At 34.5% G+C, this 26,548-nt stretch overlaps 1 protein-coding gene across 5 annotated transcripts in view; it reads right to left on the bottom strand.

Moving 5' to 3' along the window:
• FBXW7 (F-box and WD repeat domain containing 7) overlaps nt 1–26,548 on the bottom strand; it is a 208,136-nt gene that overhangs the window by 7,498 nt on the left and 174,090 nt on the right. For 4 of the 5 annotated variants that reach the window (XM_032632855.1, XM_032632853.1, XM_032632854.1 and 1 more), the window contains 7 exons: nt 22,718–22,800; nt 19,590–19,731; nt 9,976–10,110; nt 4,696–4,819; nt 2,579–2,715; nt 1,516–1,629; nt 80–261 (listed from right to left, as the gene is read on the bottom strand). In XM_032632855.1, the coding sequence (XP_032488746.1) occupies nt 80–261; nt 1,516–1,629; nt 2,579–2,715; nt 4,696–4,819; nt 9,976–10,110; nt 19,590–19,731; nt 22,718–22,800 (917 nt within the window). Of the gene's footprint in view, nt 1–79; nt 262–1,515; nt 1,630–2,578; nt 2,716–4,695; nt 4,820–9,975; nt 10,111–19,589; nt 19,732–22,717; nt 22,801–25,218; nt 25,678–26,548 lie in introns of those variants that run through there. The other variant, XM_032632857.1, reaches the window with a different exon arrangement.

Raw genomic sequence — 26,548 nt, 5'->3', positions numbered from 1 at the left:
CAACTGAACTCTATACAAAAGGCCCCAAGTTTACAAGTAACAGAGAAAGAATTCCCAACCCCTACAGGGTTTCCCCTACCTTTTTTCATGGAGATGCATACAACGTACAGTGGAAGTATGCCCATATAAGGTGTGTATACATTCTCCCGTCTCCGCATTCCACACTTTGAGAGTCCGATCTGTAGATCCACTAATAATGATATTGTCTCTCATCTGTGATGACCATACTCCACCTGTGTGTCCCACTAACGTCCTCAGACACTGCAAAAACACTTAAGATGATTACTTTTGGGTAGAAAGAAAAACAATGTAAATAAGATTTTAGCAGTTCATTAAAATCTGAAGTAAAGTTATTTACTCAGTTGGAATGTTTGGCATATTAGAAAATAATTTTTCACATCAATATAACATGATCCCATCACTGTGTATTTCTTTGTTTATTCAGCAGCACTGCATATTACACACACACACACAGTCGAGGAACAAGTATGTAGACAGTAAACCTTTCTCACTAAAGTATGACAACTCTGGCCTGGCCTCTTTGATAAAATAATACTAAAATTGCAACTTGGTTTCTTCCATGGGAATGGATTCAGTGAAAGAATGCCAACAGAGTTGGGTGTGGCTACATTCCACATTTCATCTGAATCTGCCCCAAGGCAGTAGTTAGGGTACTTCTAGGCAAGGTACTTCTAGACAAGTAAAGACAGACACTAAAACCCTGAAACAAATCCAAAACTAATATTACACTACGGAAACACGAAGCAGTTTTAAAAAAACTTTTACATCTGACTTGGAATATTTAGAAGATTCTTGCCCAAGAATCAACATGTTATAAGACATTTTAAAAGACAGATTTCCCCCTCCCCACACACTTTCTTCTATTCTTTTTTAGGTGGTCAATTACCTAATTCAAGGAAATATTTTCCATTGGACAGATAAAAATAAGTATTCAGTAGAGAACCATTAAAGTATAGTATTGTATGAAGTGAAACTGACTGCTTGGACTGCTTTGTTTCCTTCAAACTCCTATTTACATAACTAGCCTGCTTAACTTCTATCTTACAGGGTTTGCGATAAATCAAAATTAACATGATTTATTTAACTTTTAAACTCTAGGTAGGTTATCAACAAAGTTTACAAGGAAAAAAATATATCCCTCAGTCATAGTTTTGAAAAAGATTAAAAAGGAAGGAGATATAACTTTGATGGTTAATAAAAGTGGGAATAATTAACCCCCAAAAAAGAAAGAAAAAAAAGCACATCTGTAAAATCTTAAAATAGCTAAGTCACAAAGATAGACAAACTATTTAAATGAAGAAGAAACTAATGACATCCCTATCATGAGAAACATCATTTTCATGCCAAGAAAAAAGCTGAATTAGAAGCTCTGATATTTGCTATCAAAATAAGCTAGACTCAAAAATGAATCCTTGTTTTCCTTTCACTGGTGGATCCTTGTAAAGGTATGTACCAAATGGTGACTTTACGAAGTGTAGAGAGAAGTACACTTACTTTGCCTGTGACTGCTGACCAAACTTTTAAAGTGTTGTCATCAGAACCACTAACTATTCGGTTACCACAAAACTGTAAGCATGTGATCACGTGATCATCATGTCCTTTCAGCACCTACAACATAGATATACAGATCAGAAGTACGTTACTACATTATGTTTTTTAAAATACTAGTGAAAAGAAAAATGAGGCCATAAATAGCAACAGTAATCCATAGTCTATTTCCAGAGTAAAAATTTGTATAAAATATGAAGCATCCTTCCTGGCAGATGAATTAAGTATTAAACATTTTATTGTTTCCATATTCTATTATTTATACTTGAGACATCAACTATTAAAATTTTACTCAGTCAAGACCTCATAAATATGGTTCAAACACAAACGTATTTTATAATCATCTATTTTATCTGCTCAAACCAAAAGAATATGCACTTAAGTTGTGCAATTTTGACACACAAAAGTACCTACTAAGTAGAAAGACAATAATCATCAACTTTTTCAACTTAAAACAAACAAAAAAGCCTGTCATAATGTGTACATTTTAATACAAAATGTCTCCCCAAATTGCTTTTTTTCCAGTTGAAAAAACTATAGCTAAGGATTTCAAGTATTTTTGCCATTCTTTATATAATTGAAATGTTATAAGGCAGAAAATCAGAATTATGCTTAAATTTATAAAATTAAAACACACAAAAGCCATCAAAAAACCCCCCAAACATGGGTACTCCTCAAAAAATCATGTTGGTCAGAGAGGGAGCAAATTCTTAGGTAGTACGTATACGACACAAAATTCAACAGGACATTCAGAAATCTTCATTTACATGCAATAGATAGTACAACACGTAAGTCAATTCGTCTTTTATTCAAGTACAGTTAGTTGTCAGACTAGAGATATTAGCACAGAGGAATACTGTCAGTTACATTTTCAGTTATTTTAAAATATATTGTTTTCTTTCTACAGGACATAGGTTGTCAAGTTACACTACTTGTCAGATATGAAAGAGTACACTACGTACTAACACTGATTAATGGTTTCTGTTACATCATGCAAGAGTTCAGTTACCTTAGGAGATTTGAGTTCCCCTCGCCTCCAGTTAGTATCAATTCTGTGCTGCCTGATGTATGCACTCTTCCATGGACTGTGTATGAAACCTGGTTTTATTACTTTTCTTCTCTTGATGTGCAATGGTTCATCAATACCTAAAGTTTAGAAAATTTAGAGTACAATTGCCTTCACCAATAATACAAATTACGCATTTTATAATGCATCTCATTTTCTCCTATGCTGAAAACCACTGAAATGCAGAACACTAATTTCTAACACTGTTATTACGAGACACTAATGTAAATCTGCAATCTGTATGGCATGTTTTCTACTGACTATTTCATTTCTCTCAGTATAATTCTATGAAATGTTGGTGAGGATGTGGAGAAATTGGAACCCTTGTGCAATGCTTGTGAGACTATAAAATAATGTTGCTGCTATGGAAAACAGTATGGCGGTTACTCAAAATAAATTAACCATAAAATTACCATATGATCCAGCAATTCCACTTCTGAACATACACCCAAAAGAACTGAAAGCAGGGACTTGAACAGGTATTTGTACATCCATGTTCGTAGCAGCATTATTTATAACAGCCAAGAGGTGGAAGCAACCCAAGTGTCCACTGACGGATAAATGGAGAAAAGAGTGTGGTATATACATACAATGGAATGTTTAGTCTTAAAAAAGGAGGGAATTCTGATACATTTGGATGAACCTTGAAGACATTATGCTAAGTGAAATAAGACAGTCACAAAAAGACAAATACCGTATGATTCCACTTATATGAGGTCCCTAGAGTCATCAAATTTATAGAGACAGAAAACAAAATGGTGGTTGCCAGTGCTGCAGGGAAGAGGAATAGGGAGTTACTGTTAAATGGGTATGGAGTTGCAGCTGGGGAAGATGATAAAGTTCTGGAGATGGATGGTGGTGATGGTTCCATAGCAAAGTCAGCATCCTTGATGCCGCTGAACTATACACTTAAAAATGGTGAAAGTGATAAATTCTATTTTATGTATAAATTATCACAATTTAAAAAAGTCATTAAAATAATGATTCTATGAGAAGGTAAGGCAGGGATAATTAATCCCACTTTATATATATCTGAGAAGAGAAGGCTTCACTGAGTAGGCCAAGCCACAGACAGGGCAGAGGCAGGATTAGAAACCAAGTATCCTGGATCTTTCTTTACCTCTCAGCTTTACTAAAGAGAACCTATAGCGCATCTGTCTTATACTCTATGATTCTTTCTTAAAAATTTTGCTTGTTGAAGGCAAATAATATTTTTTTTAAAAGTAATATTTTTCTAGATGCCTGCTGGAAAGAAAAAATGTCCTTTCTTAATATGGATGATACCTACTCCATTACTAGGAAAGGGGATTTTTTTTTTTTAAACAGGTCTCAGAACATAGGCTCCATGGTGGGAAGAAAATGGGACTTTACTACTACATCCCCAGGATTTAAGAATATCTAGCACATGGGCTTCCCTGGTGGTGCAGTGGTTGAGAGTCCGCCTGCCGATGCAGGGGACACGGGTTCGTGCCTCGGTCCGGGAGGATCCCACATGCCGCAGAGCAGCTGGGCCCGTGAGCCATGGCTGCTGAGCCTGCGCATCCGGAGCCTGTGCTCCGCAGCGGGAGAGGCTACAGCAGTGAGAGGCCCGCGTACTTCAAAAAAAAAAAAAAAAAAAAAAAGAATATCTAGCACATAAGAGGTGCTCAAGAAATATCTGTGGAAGAAATGAATAGACTACAAATATTTGAGTATTTAATTGCTAATTTAATTTGGGGGTTCTCTTTAAGTTGTCCTCATCTTGACTTTCTCATTGTTTATTGATTCTACTGGAGACTGGGAAGCAAATGAGATATATTCACTATTAGTTACAGTGCTCACTAAAGGGGTTAGTGGCAAGATTTGGCACATCTGAACGTGTGGAATAACCTGTGGATTTTATATAAGTAGGTGAATGTAAATGAAGACGCAGTCTTGATTCTTTGACAGGCTGCTGAAGTTCTCTTTTTTTATTTATCCACCACTTTATTCTACGTGCACATAAAACTTATTATTATTTTTCAGAATCACTTTGCGTTTTCGAACTACAAATATTTTATCTCTGTGATTTTGAACCTTACCCTCTTCTTTACATTTCTCTCTCCAGAGAAGGTTGTCTTCAGCCAAAATTCTCCAGTAGCGACACGTCTGAGCCGCTTGTAGCAGGTCTTTGGGTTCCAGGAATGAAAGCACATAAAGTGCCAGCTATGAAAAGAAAAAGCATAGTATACCATGTGTCTCTTTTTAACGATAAAAAATAAGTTAACTATTCCCTCTGGTATAAAGTACTTATAAATGTAATATAATTTTACATTCTAATTTCTAAAATTATGAAAGGCAGTACCTTCTAATATTCAATTTTAACAAACACATACCAGATTTAAAAACACCCTATTGGTTTTTATGAACTTCACCCCACTAGCTCCTCACCTCTTCAAGGAATACTTATTAAACCTCTCTGCCTCTTCTCTTGCCTTTGCTCTGTGAACCTCATCTCAAGAATTCTACTATTTATTTATATATTTTTTTACTTTATTAGTTGTTTAAATTTTGTCTTTTTCTGTCCTAACTACAATATAATTTCACTTAAGAAATGAGATTCCTGTATACTCTGTGTGGCATAATTTCAGAATCCTTCAGATAGTTAGATATAATTAATAGTTCTTTATCGTATCCAACTGTTTATATCACAGTGATGTACTTTTCAAACATTTAATCCTTTACTGTAAATGACAAAAAGGAACAATTATTAAACTGCTTCCTAGACCTATAAAAGTAATTGGGTTCTAATTCCTTTATATTGCTTATGGAGATTTTCTGGATGGGCCAGATAGAGTTGTATATTTGAGCTAAGTCTTTGATATATCACTGATTTAAAAATTTTGTTTCCAATACTTGCAAACCATCAATTTTTCTTCCAGTGTGTAAAGTCAATTCAAATAAATAAAAGAAAAGGAAATAGAAGAAAAAGGAGAACAACAGCTTCCGACTATGCTCGTTCAATTAGCCTCACAAATCACATAAAAATTTAAATTATGATATTAGGACAGAATGATCTAAACAGAGCAGTAAAGTTTACTTTTCACATAAACTAAGTTACAAAGATTAAAACAAACTATCATTTAAAGGACCTAGGGTCATACAGGGAGTAAAAAAGCACAATCTGAATTATTTTTTGATGCTAAACAGGAATTACATGAAATAAATTATGTTTTCCCAATGACTTTGTATCAACATATTTAGAGAGTTCATCATTAATCACATATTTATTGAGTATATTCTATATAGAAAGTACTTCAACCAGTCAGTACTCAACTTAATACTACTATTGACAAATGACAGTGAAAAACTTTTTGTGGAATAATTATTTTTGGTCTATCAGAGAAGACCATTCAGTATTATATACAGAAACGGAGTCATTTAAAACGAAAAGGCATAACTATATTAAACAATCTATATATGTGTGTGTGTTCACACATACATATACATATACAAATATACACATACATACATAACTCAACAATATATTTTTTAAATGGATACCCCATAAACCAATTAATTTTGAAATTATCAATCAACCAAAGCCTAGACAAGTTTGCTTAGTGTCAGTCTAACAGCATACTATTAATCTTCTACGTGAAACTGATATTTAACATAGAAATTATCAGGCACAAAGTTATATTTGTGGAAAAGAGATGCTAGTTAATGTCCAAGATATTGAGAATGGTCATATGAAAAAGCCTACTCTTATTTTAGCTATCCAGCTGAAGCAGAAATCAGGTAAGTTACAGAAACATTCAATGGATCCTAAATGCTAAGAAACAAATCCAGAGCAGGTTAGATTTATCCCCAAATCAACAGGTAAAATTTCTGTCATTACTGGTGATTAAGAGATCATCTAGTCCAGTGTCTGCATGCATTAAAAAGAAATGTAAAGAAACACTCAGGTGCTAAAGAAATTTGAAGTGCTAACTCCATAGGTAACTGGTACCCGCTCCTTTAAAACAGCAAAGTCCCTAACTCAACCATAAACTTCAACTTACTAAATGTCTGTCCATGCCATCAAAACATCCCTGTATTATAGAAAATACACATAGCATGGGACTTCTCTCGTGGTTCAGTGGTTGAGAATCTGCCTTCCAATGCAGAGGACAAGGGTTCAATCCCTGGTTGGGGAACTAAAATCCCACATGCCGTGGGGCAACTAAGCCCACGCTCAGCAACTACTGAGCCCGTACGCCACTACAGAGCCCGCAAGCCGCAACTACTGAGCCCGTGCACTCTGGAGCCCGCACATCACAACTAGAGAGAAGCCCACGTGCCACAACTAGAGAAGCCCGCATGCTGCGATGAAGATCCCTCATGCCGCAACTAAGACCTGATGCAGCCAAATAATAAAATTTTTTAAAAAAGAGAAAATATACATAGAAAAATATGAATAAGAAAATCAGAACCAGGAAAAATATAAATAGAAAAGGTTTAAACTAGAGGAAAAGTAGAACACAAATATACTGGCAACAGTATTTTACATGGTTTTTTAATTAGGCTGCCAAGCAAAAAGAAAACAGCAATTAGTTATACCAGTTCCTCAAAGGAAACAAGGTTTTGTCACGTAGGGTTCCTTATAGGGGACAGAGAGGGGCATTGTCCCAAACTACATCTCTACAATACCACAGAGGGGGTTACAGGTTTCTTGGAGCCAAATCAAATGGTCTAGCTAATGCAGTTTTCTATTAAATTGTATTAAAGGTAAACTCTAGATTAGTAATTCTTCCTAAGGACTACTTCCACACAAGAAAATCTCTTAAATTGAAAATTCATTTCAGATAATTATCTTTTCTTTGGCCAAACTTGTCATTTCAATGAGAGTTGCTGTTTTTTGTTTTTCACTATAACTTATATTGGGTTGGCCAAAAAGTTCATTCGGTTAGTGAATACGTTGTTCAGTAAAATTCTTGGTGAAAATGAAAAAACGTGTCTTTTATTTTTACTTAAAACCGAACAAACATTTTGGCCAACCCAATATAAAAGACCACCATATTATATTTTAAAAGTAGCTAATACTTTCCCAGAATTGCTATATTTCAGTGGATTGAAATAGTGAAAGAAAAAGAAAAGAAAAGAATAAAGAAAATTTTGGCCAATCCTATGTTAAGAATTTAGGTTTTGTTCTAGATCATCTACTGTATCACTATGCTTTTCTTGGCATTTACTTACAAAATAAGGATAGTGCTCTTTATCACAAGTCTCCCATGTGAGACTAGTGAGATTTCTGTCAAGGTTTTTGAGATTAATAAGTAAATGTTGGTAAAGAGCTTTGCGATCTGTTGAAAGGAATTATAAGAAAATTACTATAAGTCCATTTCCTGACACGAAGGTAATACTGTTTTAAATAATGATAGTACTTAGTCTCCGATAAGATGTTAGTTTCCTTAAGGACTTAGATCTATACCATTATTTCTCTACATATAAAATAAAGCATTTTTCAAAAAAGAAAACGTTTTTTCTAGCAGTTAAAACTATATTCAATATCCTTTGATAAACCATAATGGAAAAGCATATGAAAAAGAATGTATATGTATGTATAACTGAGTCACTTTGCTGTATAGTAGTAATTAACTCAACACTGTAATTCAACTATACTTCAATAAAAAACAAATTAAAAAAGATGGGGGGACAGGTGCCATGCTAAGTCAGGCTCACTCATTCTATCTAGCAAAGCTTCTTTCCCCTCAGGCAATCTTCAAAGGAACACTTAATTCAAGAAAACCTTTACTGCCCTGGTTATGGATAATTTGTGCTTAATTTTTAGATTCTTAAGAATACTTTTATATTCTTCTGATTTCAAATCATGTTTTTTTTTGTGTTACGAAGCTTCTATGGAAATCCAAATAAAGAAAAAACGAAACAAAACAAAAACCTCACAATCTTTAGACATAAGAGGATAAATTAGACTGAGAAAAAGTCTATATACCTTCTAAAATATGAAGGATATCAAGGAAAACTATGAAAAATATATCAAAGGAGAATAAATTCAGTTTGAGCCAAATACTTATAAAAGTGCTTCCTATTATTACCACCCTTCTGGAAGCAAAGAGAGAGAGCTTATGCCACTTTCATAAGCGAAATCTATCCAAAGGGTTCAGTTTTAGAATAAGCCATCAAGAATAAAGATTTTTTTTTCTGGGACAATGTCATTTTAAAAATCACTCCAAAGAAGCAACATCTCAGGAAAAAGATATTTTTTTCCACTTTGCTTTTTCCTGTAGTTATGCTTAATTTTATCCATTAACGATGATGAAACCATTTTATTAATATCCATTGTGAAATTAGTATTGGGACTATCTTTAATGCCCTTAGGATATTTAGCATGGGTATCCAAAAAAAGAAAAAATCAACTTCCTTTCTCTTCAAATTTGAAGTTTCAGGACCATTTGCATTTATATTTATATTAACATAAATGGTATTTTATATTGTCTTCTTAGCTGATCTATGTATGATTAGTGGCATATATAAAACTTGTGAAAATATAAATCATGGTAACGCTGATTATTTAATGTTATCTTATTTCTGTTTGCTGACAAAAATGAAACTATGAAGGCTACAACAACAATAAAAGAACTACATCTAAACTATGCCTCATGTACATAGTCAAGAATGCACATGTGATCATAATCAATCTATGATAAAAAATCAAAGATGTTTTATTTTATATAAAGATATTAAAACAAATGGGCATAAATAATTCTAAAAGAAATACTATAAGAATGTAACTGGTATGGGAAATCTGTGATTGTGTGTGTGTGTGTGATGCGGCAGAAAGGGGAATGATTTATAGAAGACGACGTACGTGTGAAATTCCATACACTTCAAAATAATTACATAATGTAAGTCACTGAGAACTACTATCCAATAGAATCATGAAACTATTAGTCTTGAAGGGACTTAGGATAAACAAAAAACAAAATAAGAAAAAAAATATTGCTGTTTTAATAAAATCAGAATTTAAAAAAATCTACAACTATAAATGAACATACCAAGACAACTAAAGGTTGGACTTCAAATAACCTAGGAAAAAATCTTGGTAAAGAAACAGTCAAATTAACGAAACTCAATAGCTTACTCTCACATATGACTTATTCCAGTGATGGAAAGAAGACACTTAGTCTGTAAGTATAATTTAATCTGAAAATTATATTAAGTCACAGCACCTTATCATTTACAGCCCCCTGTAATACTAATTAAGAGTGTTAAACTGACAATACTGAATACCATAATTAGCATGACAGTGTCTAAAGATGGTAGCTGTTGATTTATATTTTCAAATAGCACTAATGAAGAATATAATTGATAATCCTTACCTCTTTAGGGAGCAAGGAAATGAAGTCTCGCTGAAACTGGGGTTCTATCACTTGCATCATATGTTTTACTTGTGTTGGTTCACAACTATCAATAAGTTCATCTAAAGCAAGCAATTTCTCTGGTCCACTCCAGCTCTATCAAAGAGGAATTAGAAATTTTTATCTATTATTTTAATAAATGTCTCAAATTATAAACTCATAAAGGAAAAAATCACATCCACACACAACATAAAAAGTGGCTGCTTACAGAAGGCACTGAAGTGACAATCATTTAGTCTCATCAAGTTTATTAGCTACCTTTATTGTGTTAAAAGTTTTTTTTAGGTTTGATAGACAGAAAATATTTTTGCATTGTATTATTATAATTGTTATATGTTCGTTCATCTACCACCAAGATACTGGTTGAGAAACCAAAATTTTATTCAGCAACATCGGTTTGGGCCACTAAGTAAATGAATTTTGACAGATGATTTTCCTTTCTTCCCTTTCTTTCTAGTGGGCACCATAAAACTTGATGGTTTTAGTAAGGCACTCATCTGAGACTGGCAGCATCAACTAGAGAAAAATTAATAACTGGATAGACTGTACATCTAACAAGTGTCTTCTACAAATTAAAAGGGCTTTGATTTGCTATGTGAAAATAATTTCAAATAAAAGACAGCAAACAAGGGCTTCCCTGGTGGCGCAGTGGTTGAGAGTCCGCCTGCCGATGCAGGGGACACAGATTCGTGCCCCGGTCCGGGAAGATCCCACATGCCGCGGAGCGGCTGGGCCCGTGAGCCATGGCCGCTGAGCCTGCATGTCCGGAGCCTGTGCTCCGCAACGGGAGAGGCCACAACAGTGAGAGGCGCGCGTACCGCAAAAAAAAAAAGAAAAGAAAACAACAGAAAATGGTAGCTGACTTAGTAGTAAAATTAGAATATGAACAAAGGCTAAAAGAGGGTAAGAAATAAAGTATATGCTATGGAAAAACAAAAACAATTATACCTCAAAAATATGAGCTCCTTTAAACCATACTAAGGGGTTTGTTTCCCCAGTGTGGAACACCTGCACAGAAATGCCATGATTCTTAAAAGGAGAAACTAAAACGCCACATGAATCATTTAAAATGTTAGGACCTCCCCTCACAAAAATCAAGTAAAACATTTAAATAACCTTGAAACACTTAGGTGAAAAAACATCCTTGAGCAAGCTGATATAGTACCTTTGTGAATTATTATGTCCACTTTGGAAGTGGGAGAAGAGAGAACAATAGGTGAGGTTTGGAGCTAGAAAGATCTGGATTTTGACATTCCCTTTCTTGCTCAAACTAGGAACCTGGATTTTGTAACATGTGAAATAGATAATAGTTGAAAACTGAGATACTGGAAGCCTTATTCAGAATATCAATACTTTATAAAGTATTTCTTAAAATATTTATCAGAATCTACAATGAAATCTCATCTCTTCTTTCCTATCATAAAGTGTAGACTACACTAATACTAGCAAACATTTCAGTAGTATTTCCACAGTACTACTATATATGTATATCTCACTTAATCATCAATAAAAACCCTGGAGAATATCCTCATTTTACCATCAAATATGAGGAAACAGAGGCTCTAATAAGCTGTGTCCTTTCTTTTTACTTTGACACATACATATACCCAGAACATTCTCCTTGAGTACTCACTGTGTATCCTTTTTGGTTAGGGTGAGGATTTATACATAGAAGTTAAAAATACTCATATACATGTATATGCACACACATGACCAATTAAAAGCAGTTAATTTGAAGTTTATTTCACTCCATTTCCCTCACATAGCTTCAAATCCTGGTTCAAAACTTAATACCTCTTTGACAAAACTCATGCTGATCAATCGCCACTCATCCCTGACAGTACCAGTACTATAAACTCTGAGTTACTGATTTATATTCCTCACAGGATTTGAGGTGGGTTTTTATAATATGCTGTTCCTCTCCATCTACATTATAAGAATTCATGCACTAGTATAAAAACATGCCCATTCTGGGTGATGGATAACTATGCTGACTTGATTAAAATGCAGCTTTAATTAAGACACTTGATAGAATAATTTTAATGTAAACTTTTTAATCTCCTTTGCATATATGAATGTCAGCTTTACAGATATTTTTGGAAATATTTGGAAATATTTATGGTTAAATAAAGGTATGTGATCTTCTATGGTAAAAAGTGAAACATCTTTTAACATATTACTATTTATATTAATTATAATTTATATTCTATATAATTTAATATATTACTATTCTATATAAATTATAACTATTATGAATATTTCTAATTAAAGGTTAATATACTATACAAGTTTCATGTTTTGGTTTTTTTCAGTTAACATATTATTACAGTGTTTAAAAAAGGAAGGAATAGAAAAACAGTATCAATACATGGTATATAACTGCTAACAGATGAAAAAATATCCTTTCCAGGATTTTAGGGGCTGGAGTATAGAACGAAAAAAGCCAGAACAGAAGATAAACAATTCAGATCTTAGATAAATGTTAGAAACTGTGTCAGAAACTTCTATATATTTAAGGCAAAGTCCATGATGAAAATTATGCCCATAGAGCAAAATGCCTCTAAGACTTTAAACAATATTTTTATTCTGTTTTAAGATAATATTTAACAAGTTAAATAAAATTTAAATTATATTTCAATTTGAATTATACATATATTCAGCAGATGTTACTTTGTGACATTTTACTGAAAAGTATACAACTGACAAAGATTAGTAACAAGCTGTAATCTATAAAGTAAATGAGACTGTTTTCACTGACCATACATATTTGACAGTCCAATTACTTTAAGTCACATCTCTTAGATGGCTCCAGCAAAGGTCTGGACCATGTAGTCCCTAGCTTTTCTCTCTCCAGCCTGGATTTCTTTCCTGAACTCCAGATCTGTTTATAAAATTGCTTATTCAACATGTATTCTTGGGTATGTAACAGCAACTATATCCATGACCTTTCTCTTCAAATATGCATGTCCACAATCTTCCCTATTTCAGTAAGATGTAACTCTTATTATATTAGTTTGTTCAGGCCCAAAGCTCTGGAGTCATCCCCAACTCTCTTACTTTCACCATCAGATAGTTCTGATCCATCAGTGAATTCTAAGGCCTTAAAATTCAAAATATACCCAGAATCTGACTATTACTACATTGGTCTAAGCTACTATTGTCTCTCACCTGGGTTATTCCTATAACCTCTTACCGAGTCTCCCAGCTTCCCACCTTTGCCCTCCTAGTTCTGTTCTCCACAAAGCAGTCAGAGTGACCGTGCTAAAAGTCACTCACTCACTCTTCTGCTTGAAGCCCTCCAATGGCTTCCCACTTCACTCCAAGTAAAAACCAAAGTTTTCAGGTTGGCCTACAAGGTTCTAATTTCCTATTCCTTTCCCTCGCTTACTCTTCTTTAGCCATAGATACTCTTTCTGTGCCTCAAACACACCCAGCATGCTCTGCTTCAGAGCCTTTTCACTTGCTGATCCCTGGACTATTCTTTCCCTAGACACCCACATGCTTTACTTCCCTACCTCCTTCTCTGAGACCTTCTCTGTGCAATTTTCTAAAACTTCAAACCAGTTTGAAATCCCCCAACCCCCTCCCTTTCCTGACTAGAGTTAAGTTCTCCAAAAAAGGGTTTTGTCTGTTTTGTTAATTACTGTATCCCAGATCCAAATTAGGGCCTAGCACCTGACAGATACTCAGTAAATATTTGTTGAATAAATGAATGAATCCCCAAAGAGTCAGGAAATACTGCACCAATGCTATCTTAAAACTCTTTCTCAGGCTTCCCTGGTGGTGCAGTGGTTGAGAGTCCGCCTGCCGATGCAGGGGACGCGGGTTCGTGCCCCGGTCCGGGAAGATCCCACATGCCGCAGAGCGGCTGGGCCCGTGAGCCATGGCCGCTGAGCCTGCGCGTCCGGAGCCTGTGCTCCGCAACGGGAGAGGCCACAACAGTGAGAGGCCCGCGTACCGCAAAAACAAAAAAAACACAAGAAAAACAAACAAAAAAACCTCTTTCTTGAGAAAGTTTCTAATCTATGTACCTGATGGTATCACTGGGACTTGCTTGCTTAGTCTGGTTCCAAGACTGGTTCCCAGTTTTGATACATACATGGTTTAACAGCAAGGGAAGGATGTATTAACTTGAAAACCTTGCAGTTAATGACTATATTAAAATAAAATAATATTTTATTATTATTGGTGTGGATTGTTGAACCCACACCAATCTTTAATGAGGACTAGAGGAAAGAATACCGAATTGGGGATCAGGAAACACAACTTTTGGAGAAGATAACTGCCACTAATTAGGTTACAATTTACCTCTGCAGGCTTTAGTTTCTTTATCTGAAAAAGTGCTGGAAATTCTGATAATTATTTTATTTCTGCTCTGAAAAGTAGTTCTTCTGGAAAAGAAAAAAGCACTTTCCTTTGGTCTTTCATGGTAAAGTTACTGGGAACACATTGAAAGGGATAGGAAAAACATTCCAAAATCAGAAAGAATCAAGATAAACAAAATTTAATTTGTGGACAAAATTACAAATGCAAACTTGAAAATTCCCCATGGAAGCGGTATTTGATTTCAGGTAATCAGAGAATACCTGAAGGTAGTAGAGAAGAGTAGAAGGAGCACTGAACCGTAATCAGGGGCCAAGGTTTCACCAGTAAACTCACTGTGGAACTGCAGGGAAGCCCCTTAATTAGTCTGCGTCTCAGAGACCCCACCTGTATAATGAGGGGCTTGGCCAGACCAGGGGTTCCCAAGTGCTGTCTGAGTGGTGCAAGAATCATGGAGTCCTCCAGCCCACCATCAAAGAGTCTGATTCAGTGGTCATGGTGGGGCTGAGGGCAGTTTATGCTTTAAATAACCAACTCATCCCGTATTGATGCGGATGATTCACAAACCAGCAGTGGTTATTAGTCTGGATGATCCCTGGTGGTATCTCATTCAGATATATATATTTTACGACTTTAGGCAGTCTAGCACCTGCATTTCATGTGGTAAAGAACTCACTTCTCTAGTACCTCCAGAAGATGGTTACTTAGTCTGTTTGAACAGTTCCAGGAGTGGAGACTTACTAGCTCCCATTCTACTCTGGGTCAGTTCAAATTGTTAAGTTCAACTTACACCAAAATCTGACTCAAAGAATATGATCCAGGTTTTGTTTGCTGAAGAAACCAAGAATCAGTCTGATTCTACTTTTATACAAAAGTCTTTAAAATGTTAGACAGAAACAACATTTTTCCCTTAGTCTTCTCTGGCTAAATACACGACTTTCTTTAACTCTTCCTCACCCAACAGGGCTTCTTGATCATACTGTTTCAAATACAATGGCAAAGTATTACCGAATTCATTTTCTTTTGGTACCTTGCTGTTTTAACATGTCGTTGGCTAGCAAATAAAAGAGATCCAAATAAGTTAGAAAACATGTACAATTTCTAAGTGTTACCATAAAACTTGATTAAGTCCTTCAAAGGAATAGTTTTTACTCCACTTTTAATTTCAAAACACAGAAGTATTTTCTACTTTATCATTCAAAAAATATTATGGAGTATAACAGGCATTTTCAAAGTACATTCATAGTTTTCATACAATACAAATATGCTTTGATTAAAATAATGCTAATAATGTTAATCTGATGACATTTGCATGAAGCTAGTGTTAATAGCTTCTTTTAACACCTGAGAAAACTGAGGTTCACAAAGGCTATTTCTTAACCAAGAGAGGAAACTAACATTTATTGAGTTTCCACTGTATTTCCAAGAACAGCTTTAAGCACATTTACATGTTTTCTCCCTTTCGACAACTTTTTAGTGTTATATCCATTTTACAGAGGATAAGAACACAGGCAAAAGTAGTTACATAATATCAATGAAATTACCCAGTTATTAAGAGGGAAAGCCAGAATTTGTACTAAGAGCTTTTTCTTCTAAGTCAAAGTGCTTCTCATTATATCAGGATACCACTGAATATCAGTTTCAACATCAGAGAATGTTAATGTTATTGGTGTCTTTACCTAGTCTACTATTTGCAAGTGAAAAACTATATATTAACACTCAAATGACATAAACAAAATAAAAAAGTGACCAATCCTCTTCCCCCAAATTAACAATCTGAAAGCATCAACCTGGGGCTGCCAAAAAAAGCAGAATCAAGGGCAACTGAAAATTCAAACAGTACAAAATTTGTTATTTTTTTTTTTTTTTAGTTTTGTTTTTAATTGGCACTTCTATTTTAGAGTGGCATTCTGTTTCAGCTTCCCTTTTCCTAAAATGGTGTATCATTTGTTCTCATTCAATTTATAAATTGAGTACAGAGTACTTTGTCAGAATAGATGGAGCTGGACCGAAACAATGCTGTATCACCATCTTAGGAGCAATAGCAGAACAGTAAGGGGACAAGCTCTCCCATTTTGCTTGTTATGCCACAGAAAAGTCATCATTAAATGCCCCCATAGCACATCTGTAGAAATCATGCCAGTTTAATTGCCCCTCAAGTATACCACGTAGGTCAACTCATGACTCCCCCACTTTACTATGAAATTATCTCTCTCTACAAGTTAAGCATTAAAGCATTGTAAGCCTTTAGGCAAAGGATTCATTTCTAGTTAGTTTGGCACCAGCCCTAAAAATTAAGGGCAGTGTACCACAATGAGGTCTTGGGGGTGTCAAGGCAGAAATGGTACTCAAAGGATTAAGGTCTTGATCTACCCCTCTAGCTGACCTTCTGTTGCTAGTAAACTTCTTTGCTACAGAATACTTATGTGAAAAAAAAAATATAGTACTACACCTGCAGGGATAATTCTATGTTATTCCTATTAACTGAGAACAAGTTTTCTACTTCTCCTATGAAAAGTGATCAAATGGGCCTTTTTATAGGACAAAAGCTAGCCTAATATAGTTTACTGAATATCATTAATTCTAAAAAAAACAAGTTTTTAAAATTACAATTAACATTTCTAAATTTGGGAGGCATCTAATAATCTATGGTATCTCAGATTTGATGACATACAGTATGTGGTAACACGAGGACGTTTCATTAAGAAAAGCATGAGTGAGCTAATAAACAAGCCAACATTGTACAAAGGACTCCCTAAAACACCCTCACTGCAAAATAGAGCACAAATGCCCCCTACTATATATCAGTATTTGAGATAGTTCTCTTAAAACTGGTAAAAAAAAAACCCTAAATGGCTAGCAAAGAATATTCTGGGCCTCTGAAACATTGAAAAAAAATAGGTCCATACCACATACAAAATAAATCTCAGTCTAGACTACCTTCTGATAAGAAATAAAGCTTTGCATATAAAGTAAACATTTTGGAGGCTGTCTACAATGATGATAAAACTATTACTAATAGTGTAATTTTCCATCATGTTGGTACTTTCCTATAAAAACGATATGAAATCAGCCTCTGCATACTCTCAAGTGCTGTGCTGCTCACACTACACGTGCGTGTGAGCATGACAATCCACACCCATATTCCTGCCTCCTTGGCTTAATCAGAGATGATGCAAGGCTTTAAAGCATTTTTTTTAGGCTTTGTAAGTGTCTGAGTTCTATTTTCACCTCTAATTGGTGGGATACATCTCTTTTTAAAAGGATGTGACAGGGGCTTCCCTGGTGGTGCAGTGGTTGAGAGTCCGCCTGCCGATGCAGGGGACACGGGTTCGTGCCCCGGTCCGGGAAGATCCCACCTGCCGTGGAGCGGCTGGGCCCGTGAGCCACGGCCGCTGAGCCTGCGCGTCTGGAGCCTGTGCTCCGCAACAGGAAAGGCCACAATGGTGAGAGGCCCGCGTACCACAAAAAAAAAAAAAAAAAAAAAAAAAAAAAAAAAAAAGGATGTGACAAATAATTTAGAATTCTGAGGGCATGTGTAGGAAAAAATTAAAATAAAATTTAAAAAATCATGAACCTAAGATAAAAGAACTCAGATGAGGGGAGGGAATGATCCTTAAGAAAAGGTAAGTTTAATTAACAAATGACTGTGAAAATAAAACACAAAATCTTTGTAATTGTAGTGGTTCATAACATTATTGTAACAGTGAAGTATAACTTTTATGCCTCGAAGCCATAGATTCTCAACCTCAGCAATTGATATTTTGGGCTGGATAACTTTGTGTTGGGGGAGGCTGGCTGTTCCTTACACTGGCTCTACCCATCAGATACCAGCAGTGTCCTACCCCCGACCCAGGCAGTTGTAAGAACTAAAAATGTTTCAACCAAGGGAAAATTTGCCCCCTGTCGAGACGTGCTGCTCTAACCTTTCAGTTATCAATCGAAAAACGAAGTTATCCTAATTTCTCTGAAATCACCTGAAGGGTAGAAAACAATTTTAAAAATCCATTTTAAATAAACATTGCTTCAAGTGAGTTTTCCAGCTCCAGAAGAAAAAAACTGGGACATTTACTTAGTTATTGCCCAGGTATTTAAAATATTGGGATTTATATAAACGGACACCATAAAAATACGAAATATCATATAAAATCTATGAAATATCTTCTTTTTCAACCATTATTCCCCTATGCATTCATAAAATACCATCAATAAAGTAGCCAGAGGTAAGGAAATATATTCATTTTACATTAGTACAGTGGCTAGTATCAGAGATACCTTCACTTTACATACTTTATATTATTTACTATTTACAAGGAATAATTAACCAAATGTTTAATTGATGCCAACTACTTTGCTAAATACTTGACTTCTATGTGTTATCTCACTAGAAGAAGAGATAAATCAATTTAATATCACTATCATGAGTTATAAAATTCATAAGATTCAAGGTTCGGTTGTAGCCAAACTTCCCGGTAAAATTCCCAAAACTTTAAATGCTAGTAAAATATAGTAATCAGAATTTTGAGCACAATAAGCCACACACAAGCATGGCACTGATGGAAAGAAGCTGCATCAACTCTTGGAGGCTACGAGGGTAACACTGATGGATAAGTTACCACTAGTGACTAATAGGCAGAGTTCTTACAATGCTTAACTTCCAAACAGTGCAGTTTAGAAAACAAGTACATTCAGTAATACCAGAAACCCAAACATAAAGGAGAAAAAGAAAGGTCTTATTATCTAAAAAGCAATAAACAATGCAAATGCACACTTACACAAAACAAGCACTGGACCCTCTTGATTAATATACCTAAAAATTAAAGTGAGTTCCCTTATTTTTAATAACATTTTTAATTGAGATATTCTTCACAAACATAAAATTCACCATTTAAGTGTACACTTCAATAGTTCCCAGCACACCCATCTTGCTGTGCAACCATCACCACTATCCAATTCCAGAAAACTTCCATCACCCCCAAAAGAAGCCCCATACCTATCGGCAGTTAGTCCCAACCTGCCCTCCTAACATCACCTCAATCACTAATCTCCTTTCTGTCTCTATGGATTTTCCTGTTCTGGATATTTCATATAATCATACATTATGTGGCCTTTTGTGTCTGGCTTCTTTTACTTAGCATAAGGTTTTCAAGGTTCATCCATGGTGTAGCATGTTCCTTTTCATGGCTGAATAATCCCTTATTTTTTGCAGCAAATAAGTGAAGCATTTCAAGTACTGTGTTTAGACATGTCACCTGAAACATTTTCAGCCACTCCTGGAGGCCTGTAGGTGGTTGGACAGATGTAATTCGGCGTCGTTGTTGCCCTTGGCCATTGGCTGCTCTCAGGTCTCCAAAAGTTGTCGGTGTTGCTGAACATGGTACGAGGCCAGCAGTACTACAAGAAAATACAAGAGTGGAGGCAAAGACAGATATTTATTAAGAACAATGGGCTCTAGTTTAATAAGAATGGGATGACACGGCGTATTTCAAACATCAGTCAAACTATTTATTTGCTTGTTCCCAGAGACCAAGGATGCACAAAACCTATTCTGCTATTGTAGAGTAAGTTTCCTCCCTCCTATATAACCACCTGTTTTTATCCCGGCACAGCTAATTGCAACCAAATGACAGAATCTCTATGGCAAAACTTGTAAGTTGTTGGTAACATACAAATAATGTTAAAATATTTGCTTAGAAGATTCAGGTTCCACTTGCCTATGTCTGGTCTTCAGCATCATAATTAAACAAAAGTTTAAATTTCTTTCACAAAAAGGGGTGTGAGATTATTAATGCTTTTAAAAAAATCATATGTAGCAGTAGTCTGTTAAATGTTTTAGACATTTCACTAGTCACATTATTCCTTAAGTTTGGCCCAGATGCCTTTTAAGTTGTTTATAATATTTGTCTATTCCTCTCTAATTTCTATTGCTATGATTAAGCTTAGTCTAAATAATATTTAACAGGAATAAGCCTTGATTAGAAATGTGTTTACTCAAACAGGTAGGTAGGTAGAACTTATTATACGCAAAATTAAATACTGTAAAATGAGATCATTTTGGCTAAATACTTTTAGCCAGTAATTTAAATTTTGAGACAGTTAAAAAAAAAAAAACACCACAAACCTGAAATTCAATTAATTCTGCCACTAGTAAAATAAGAGATGATCTATCTCTAAAATTGTTCAACTCTCCTAAAAATGCCTAATAGCAGAAAAAGTAGTTAGAGCTATGTTATTAGTATACTAAACTTTGCTTTCTAATTTCAATGCCTAATTAAATTAGTTAAGCTCGAGGTAAGTACTGAACATCTCTATCTTAGAGACAGGTGGAAAAAAAGGAGCAGAAAGATTCAGGTAACAAACCGTGTTTGTAAAATAATCTTCATTTTATTGAGCTATGACAGTAAAGTGTTTTAAATCCAAAGAACATATAAATTATATCCTAACAGTTAACTATCAAGCTCTGAAAAATTACTAATGAAACAACTCCAATTCTTTTCTATCCAGCATATCTCATTATGTTGCTTAAAAATACATCTCAGTCACCAGATAATACAGAAAAATCTTCATACCTACCACCTTTAAATCTTTTAGCATTATACATCTAAGATGGTCTCTAACATTCAACAACTAAATCTATTTTTCTTTTATCAAATTTCAAAGGTAAGCTCTATTTTCTTCTCTGAAATGAAATAAGATGTGATTATAACTTAAATTTTCTAACAAAAATGATGAAAAATCATAGTTTCATCTTATTATTAGAAAATCTTTCAACAAAATTAAAGAACATCAAAAATACACTGATCAAGTCTCCAAAAAGACACGGCAATCAATACGCTGTCTGGTTTGCTTTAGTAAGACTGTGTGTTAAAAGGCTAAAAATAAAACTTTCACCTGTGCAGGTACTTTCTCAATAAAAAAGTCGGCAACTAAAGAAAAATTTTACTAAAATGTGTTCTGTGGTAAAAATTCAGCAGTCATTTATAAACTGCCTTAAAAACAACTGAACCATTTAATACTTTTGCCCTGGCATTAGCCATATTAATTGAAGACCAAAATTATATGGTTAACTGAAATCTATACATTAAAAAAAACAGCACATTTTAAACATTAAACTCAACTTTCTCATCCAAGAAACAGTTTATCAAGATTAGAAGAAAAAAAACAAAAATGAAGTGAATAGTTTCACTTGTCTATCACTCCACACCCTCTGGCGGAAGTGCCAAAACACAGTGAAATTGTCAAAAGGCAAAGCCTACATAAGAGGGAGGAAGGGAACAGTTAACATGGGAAAATCACACAAAAAGCATTTCCTGAGTAACCAAGAAATAGCTTTATTTTTCTCTTTTGTATCATTTTTGTATATAAAACTACTCTAATTATTATGATTTCTCAGTTTCACCAAAGAGCATCTGAAAGAAATATTTTCCACAACTGAATGAAGTAAAAGTATAAACTGGTTCCCTGGAAAAAAGAGATGCAATCTGTAACAATGTTCAATCACATAAACTTATGTCTGAGCAATGTTATTTTATTGTATCTTGAAGAGTAAAAATAAATCTAAATCAAAATATTGAGGGGGAAAAAAAAGAAATGTCACCATAATGAAGTTCTTATGGTTTCTGTAACTTTCAATCAGTTATTTGAAGAAGTGACAGTTATGCAAAAAAGACCCCCCATAAAAGCCTTAAGATGCTTTTGTCATTTAAATTTTAAAATACCACATTCCAAATGACATCCAAAGCCATTTTTAATTAGCTGGGTAATAGATATTGTGCTTAAGTTATTAGCCTAATTAGCGTGAGAGTGGGAAAAGTTTTATACTGATGCAAAATCCAAAAATGATGGAATGGTGCAGGAAACAAAAGTACAGTTGTATTTAGTTGTTATGGAAACTATTCTACTGGTGTAGAAATGTATGTGTTAAAAACATAAGACTTACGAAGCAAATAAAGGGGGTTTCTAACATAGTAATCTCATGAAATAAGATTCAGTTAGTAATTGTGCGGTCTATTTCACTGCTAACAAATGTATCTTCAGTTATGCATATATAACTATCCACCCTAGAACAGCTGTTGCTATAGTAACAAGATACATTTGCTCATATCCATATTTTAGGATTTACTTTTTAGAATTCCTTAAAAATTATGATTTAAAAATTTTGTAGATAAGAGAACTTCTGCTTGTGTCTTACTTACTTCAATGTATTAGTAATATAAAGCCACAGTGGTAGTCATTCTTCTTCTTATTTAAAATGTATGTTTCTCAACTTTCAGTGATCTCAAAATGTGTTAAAACAGTCAACAGTATTAGTGACAGAATCATCAACTCTTTAACGAAACATGAGAATCATGAGAGAATGAATTATTATACTTAATATTACCTTGTATATTCTGAGACTTTGCATGGTTTCTTTCCCAAAGAAAAAGAGCGGACCTCAGAACCATGGTCCAACTTTCTTTTCATCTATAAGGTAAAACAAATGAGATATGTTTAAAAAAAATCACCTGTCCAACTATCAAATCTTAATGTTAGCATCAGTAATACTGAAAAAATTCTTAAGTTTTCATATGCCCGCAATGTTAATTAGGCATAGTTAATCCATATAGAAAATAAATGTTTCATACTTTCTTCTATTAGTTCTACTTTGTTTTACTCTTTACAAGACTGGAAAGGTGAATTTTCCCCCCTAATATTTGTCCAGAAGAACAGTGTATGGTGATTTAAAAATTGATATCCATCGTATATATTCCTTGAGAGTACTATACCTTTCACATTTTCTAGTTTAAGAACCAACACAGAGGAACATGTCATGTTAACCCACACAGAAAAGAACCATATTTAATATACTGTTCTTAGTGATTTACATTTTCCTTTAAAAACATATTTTAAGAAAGATAAACAACAAATTCAAAATTTCAAAATCAGAATGGAAGTAATAGTCACTGAATTTAAAACACATTATTATAAAAGGGTAAGGAGAATAATGTAAATAAAATACTCTTGAAAAGTAATTATGATAAGGCATAAAGCAATGAATATGGGCAATGAAGACAGTACAAAAAAGTAAGTCCATAATAAGAGGGAAATCTGGAGATGGTATAATAACGGTAGGAAAAAAGCCATCAATTGATATTTTACATAGAATACATAGCTCTACTGACAGATACTCACTCAGGACAAAATATTCTAACTTGAAAACCAACAAGAAAAACAGAAAGATTTAAAAAGAATGAGTTATGCATCTTTGTAAGGTATACCCGACATCTGTAGTTTTAAAGTATTTTATTATGCTATACAGGTATGTAATATTGTAAATATATTCAGAATTATATTTTGTCGTCATTAATACTGAAATATATATTTTTATATTTTACTATTGGTTAACTGATGTCATCTTACTATAGATATGTTATAAAACTATAAAATAAGATCTGAGAAGATTCAACTTTCTCTATTTCAGCAACCCCTCTAAGATTTGTGTCTGCTAATTAATTACTGTATCATTGAAAATGATGGGAGCGGGGGAATCCCAGAGCGATAGAAAGTTACCCTCATTTTTGTAAAAAGGTAAAAACCCTTGCTTTGCAGCAGCCTTATTTTCTTACCTATTCCTCACATGGGAACGTCATAACACAGCATGCCACACTGTAAATACCAGAGAGAAGCAACAAGACTCTAAAAGCTTTTTGAACCACACTCTGGGTAATAAAGACTGTTTTTATCATCATGAAGAAAGTATTCTAAAACACAGGGATAATCTTACAACGTTAGAGGCGAGAGGTGAGCATATGACAAGCTCATCCACAATTTATACCTTAGTTCATGAAATACCGACAGAAACGGAATTGGTCTTATTTCAACCTTTCAGAAGTTTCTGTGCTCATAACATTGTTTTAAGGTGATTCCTCTCAAAACCCATTATTTTCTTTCTCCAAATAATTTTAATAAAAGGCAAAAATAAATACTTTAATACATAGGTAGCCACATGCTTGCATATATATAAATTATAGACACACATGTACACATACACACAAATGTATCCATCAGGAAGGTCAGTCAGTACAGATTACCTTAATAATCTATTTTTTTATAACTTCCACAAACCCTCATTTTCAAAGTTGTTATGATAAACTTTGATATTCACTGTAATTAAGTTTGTAATACTGGCTTTCAGAACTTCCCTGGGTATCTTGTAAATACATTGGTGCAAATGCCATTTGCCACTAAAGCAAACTTTATTTCCATCTTAGAAATCCCTTCAATGAATAAAAATGCCTGAAATTCATATCAAGGGAACTGCTGTGAAAGGATTTTTAAATTTAGAATATTTTATAAAATAAAGCACTTTCTGTATGACTATATGTCTTTTAAATATTATATTGTTTACTGAAAATACCGACTTTAGAACCAAAAATCAATCCTGCAATTTTGAAAGGGTACAGAAAGTAAATATAACCTCTTTAAATATAAATCCCCAATATTCTAGCAATTCTAGACTTTAAGAGAGGCAACTAAAGAAAAAAGAAAAACCTATATACAAGGTATAGAAAAATTAAAGGCAAAAGGTTCACTAAAAGCTAACTAAGGATAGAGTATTTCCAGGTCAGCATTTAACGGAGCCACATTTCTAAAGTCTGAATATATTTTTAGAGGAAAATTCTCACATTAAAATGTACATTTTATTTTAAATGTAAAGCTTTTTCCAGTTTATGTTGTCTTTCCATTATTTGCTTACATTCATGATATAAAACAGAATATCAGACATCCAGCCACCCACCAAAATTAGAGGATACTGCAGCCATCTCTGATGATACAGATTTTCCTTCCCAGGCAGGCACACACACACAATCATACAACACAGGAAGAAAACAGCTTACTTACTTTGTAAAAAATCATTTTTAGTGTGCCGTAGAAACCCATATTTTCTGGATTTTTCCCCTTCAGTGATTCTGTGCCCCCGTGTGTCCGGCTGCTTGGCAGTCTCTGACAATATAAACCTTTTTCAGGTAGGTATGTCACAGATTCTAATGTGGACATGCTCAGGCACGTCAGAAAAGGAAGATTAGGGAGCAGAACCGGCAACAAAACTCCACAGTAGAGGCAAATGCAGCTCAGTATCAAACCGCTTCTTGGGACACACATACATACATGCAGCTTGACTGAGGAGAACTCAAGGGAATAATGAGAGACAACCGAGAAGATTATTGGAGGAGACTATGCCCTGTCAAAGCCTGGACTGAACAGATTCCTCCCTCAGCAGCAGAGGGATCAGATTACATCTTCCCTTGAACACAGAATGGTGCAGTCCAGGATTCAGCAATGCAGACTGCACATCAATTACATGGTGATCCGCTCCAGGGAACCCGTAAGCACACAGCGCGCTGAACAGAGGGAGGAGGTGGGCAATGAAGGAGACCGCCCCCATACCACAGCTCCCTCTCTCCCCTTTCAAACTTTCAGGAGGTTATTTTTGTATTTTGTAAAACCTGCATTTTTGAAGAGTTTTAAATGGCAAGCATCGTTTCCGCAAATAAGTCCTTTCAGAAACATTTTGAAAATGGAATATATTTTCATATGGTCCTCCCAACGGAAGCAAAGCAGTCTATTTTCACTAACTGCTACCCTATTGCAGTCAGTCCTGGGTTAGGTTTTTCAAGTAGCTTGGACGGTCCAAAATGGGCAATTCCAATGGGAGGAATTAGATATTCTTTGGGGCAATTTACAAAAAGGTAAACCAGTTTGGAGCATACGACATTTGCAGAAATTATGTAATAAGTTATACTTCAATCTGTGTATTTCTTATATTAAGATTTAATGTAAATATTCCCTTTGCTTTCCCGTTCCATTCATTTAAAACATAGTCTTCAAGAAAATTACCACACACTGCCAATTCTTACTAATCATGAGAATATCTTTTTATGATTAACAAACTAAGTATATAAAGTCTGGCTGAAAGGTTCTGTTTCTCCCAAGAGAGCAAAAACTGTGCTCATTGGAGAGTCTTATAATTATTTGTTCATTTACTGTTGAGTAAACAGGAGGCACTGGATTTCTACCTCCAAACTTACTTTCACAATGTGTACTGCTTATCATTAAAAAGTTATTTTATAGAATAATAAAGGTACTAAAGTTTGCCTGAAGGCAACCTTTTTCTTAGAATGACTACTACGCAAATCTAGATATTTCATCACTCAACTTGCTACAAAACCAG

Source organism: Phocoena sinus, chromosome 5, assembly GCF_008692025.1.
Source record: "Phocoena sinus isolate mPhoSin1 chromosome 5, mPhoSin1.pri, whole genome shotgun sequence".
Taxonomy (NCBI): domain Eukaryota; kingdom Metazoa; phylum Chordata; class Mammalia; order Artiodactyla; family Phocoenidae; genus Phocoena; species Phocoena sinus.
The sequence above is the reverse complement of the archived record's forward strand: the minus strand, read 5'-3'. Positions and strand labels throughout refer to the sequence as shown.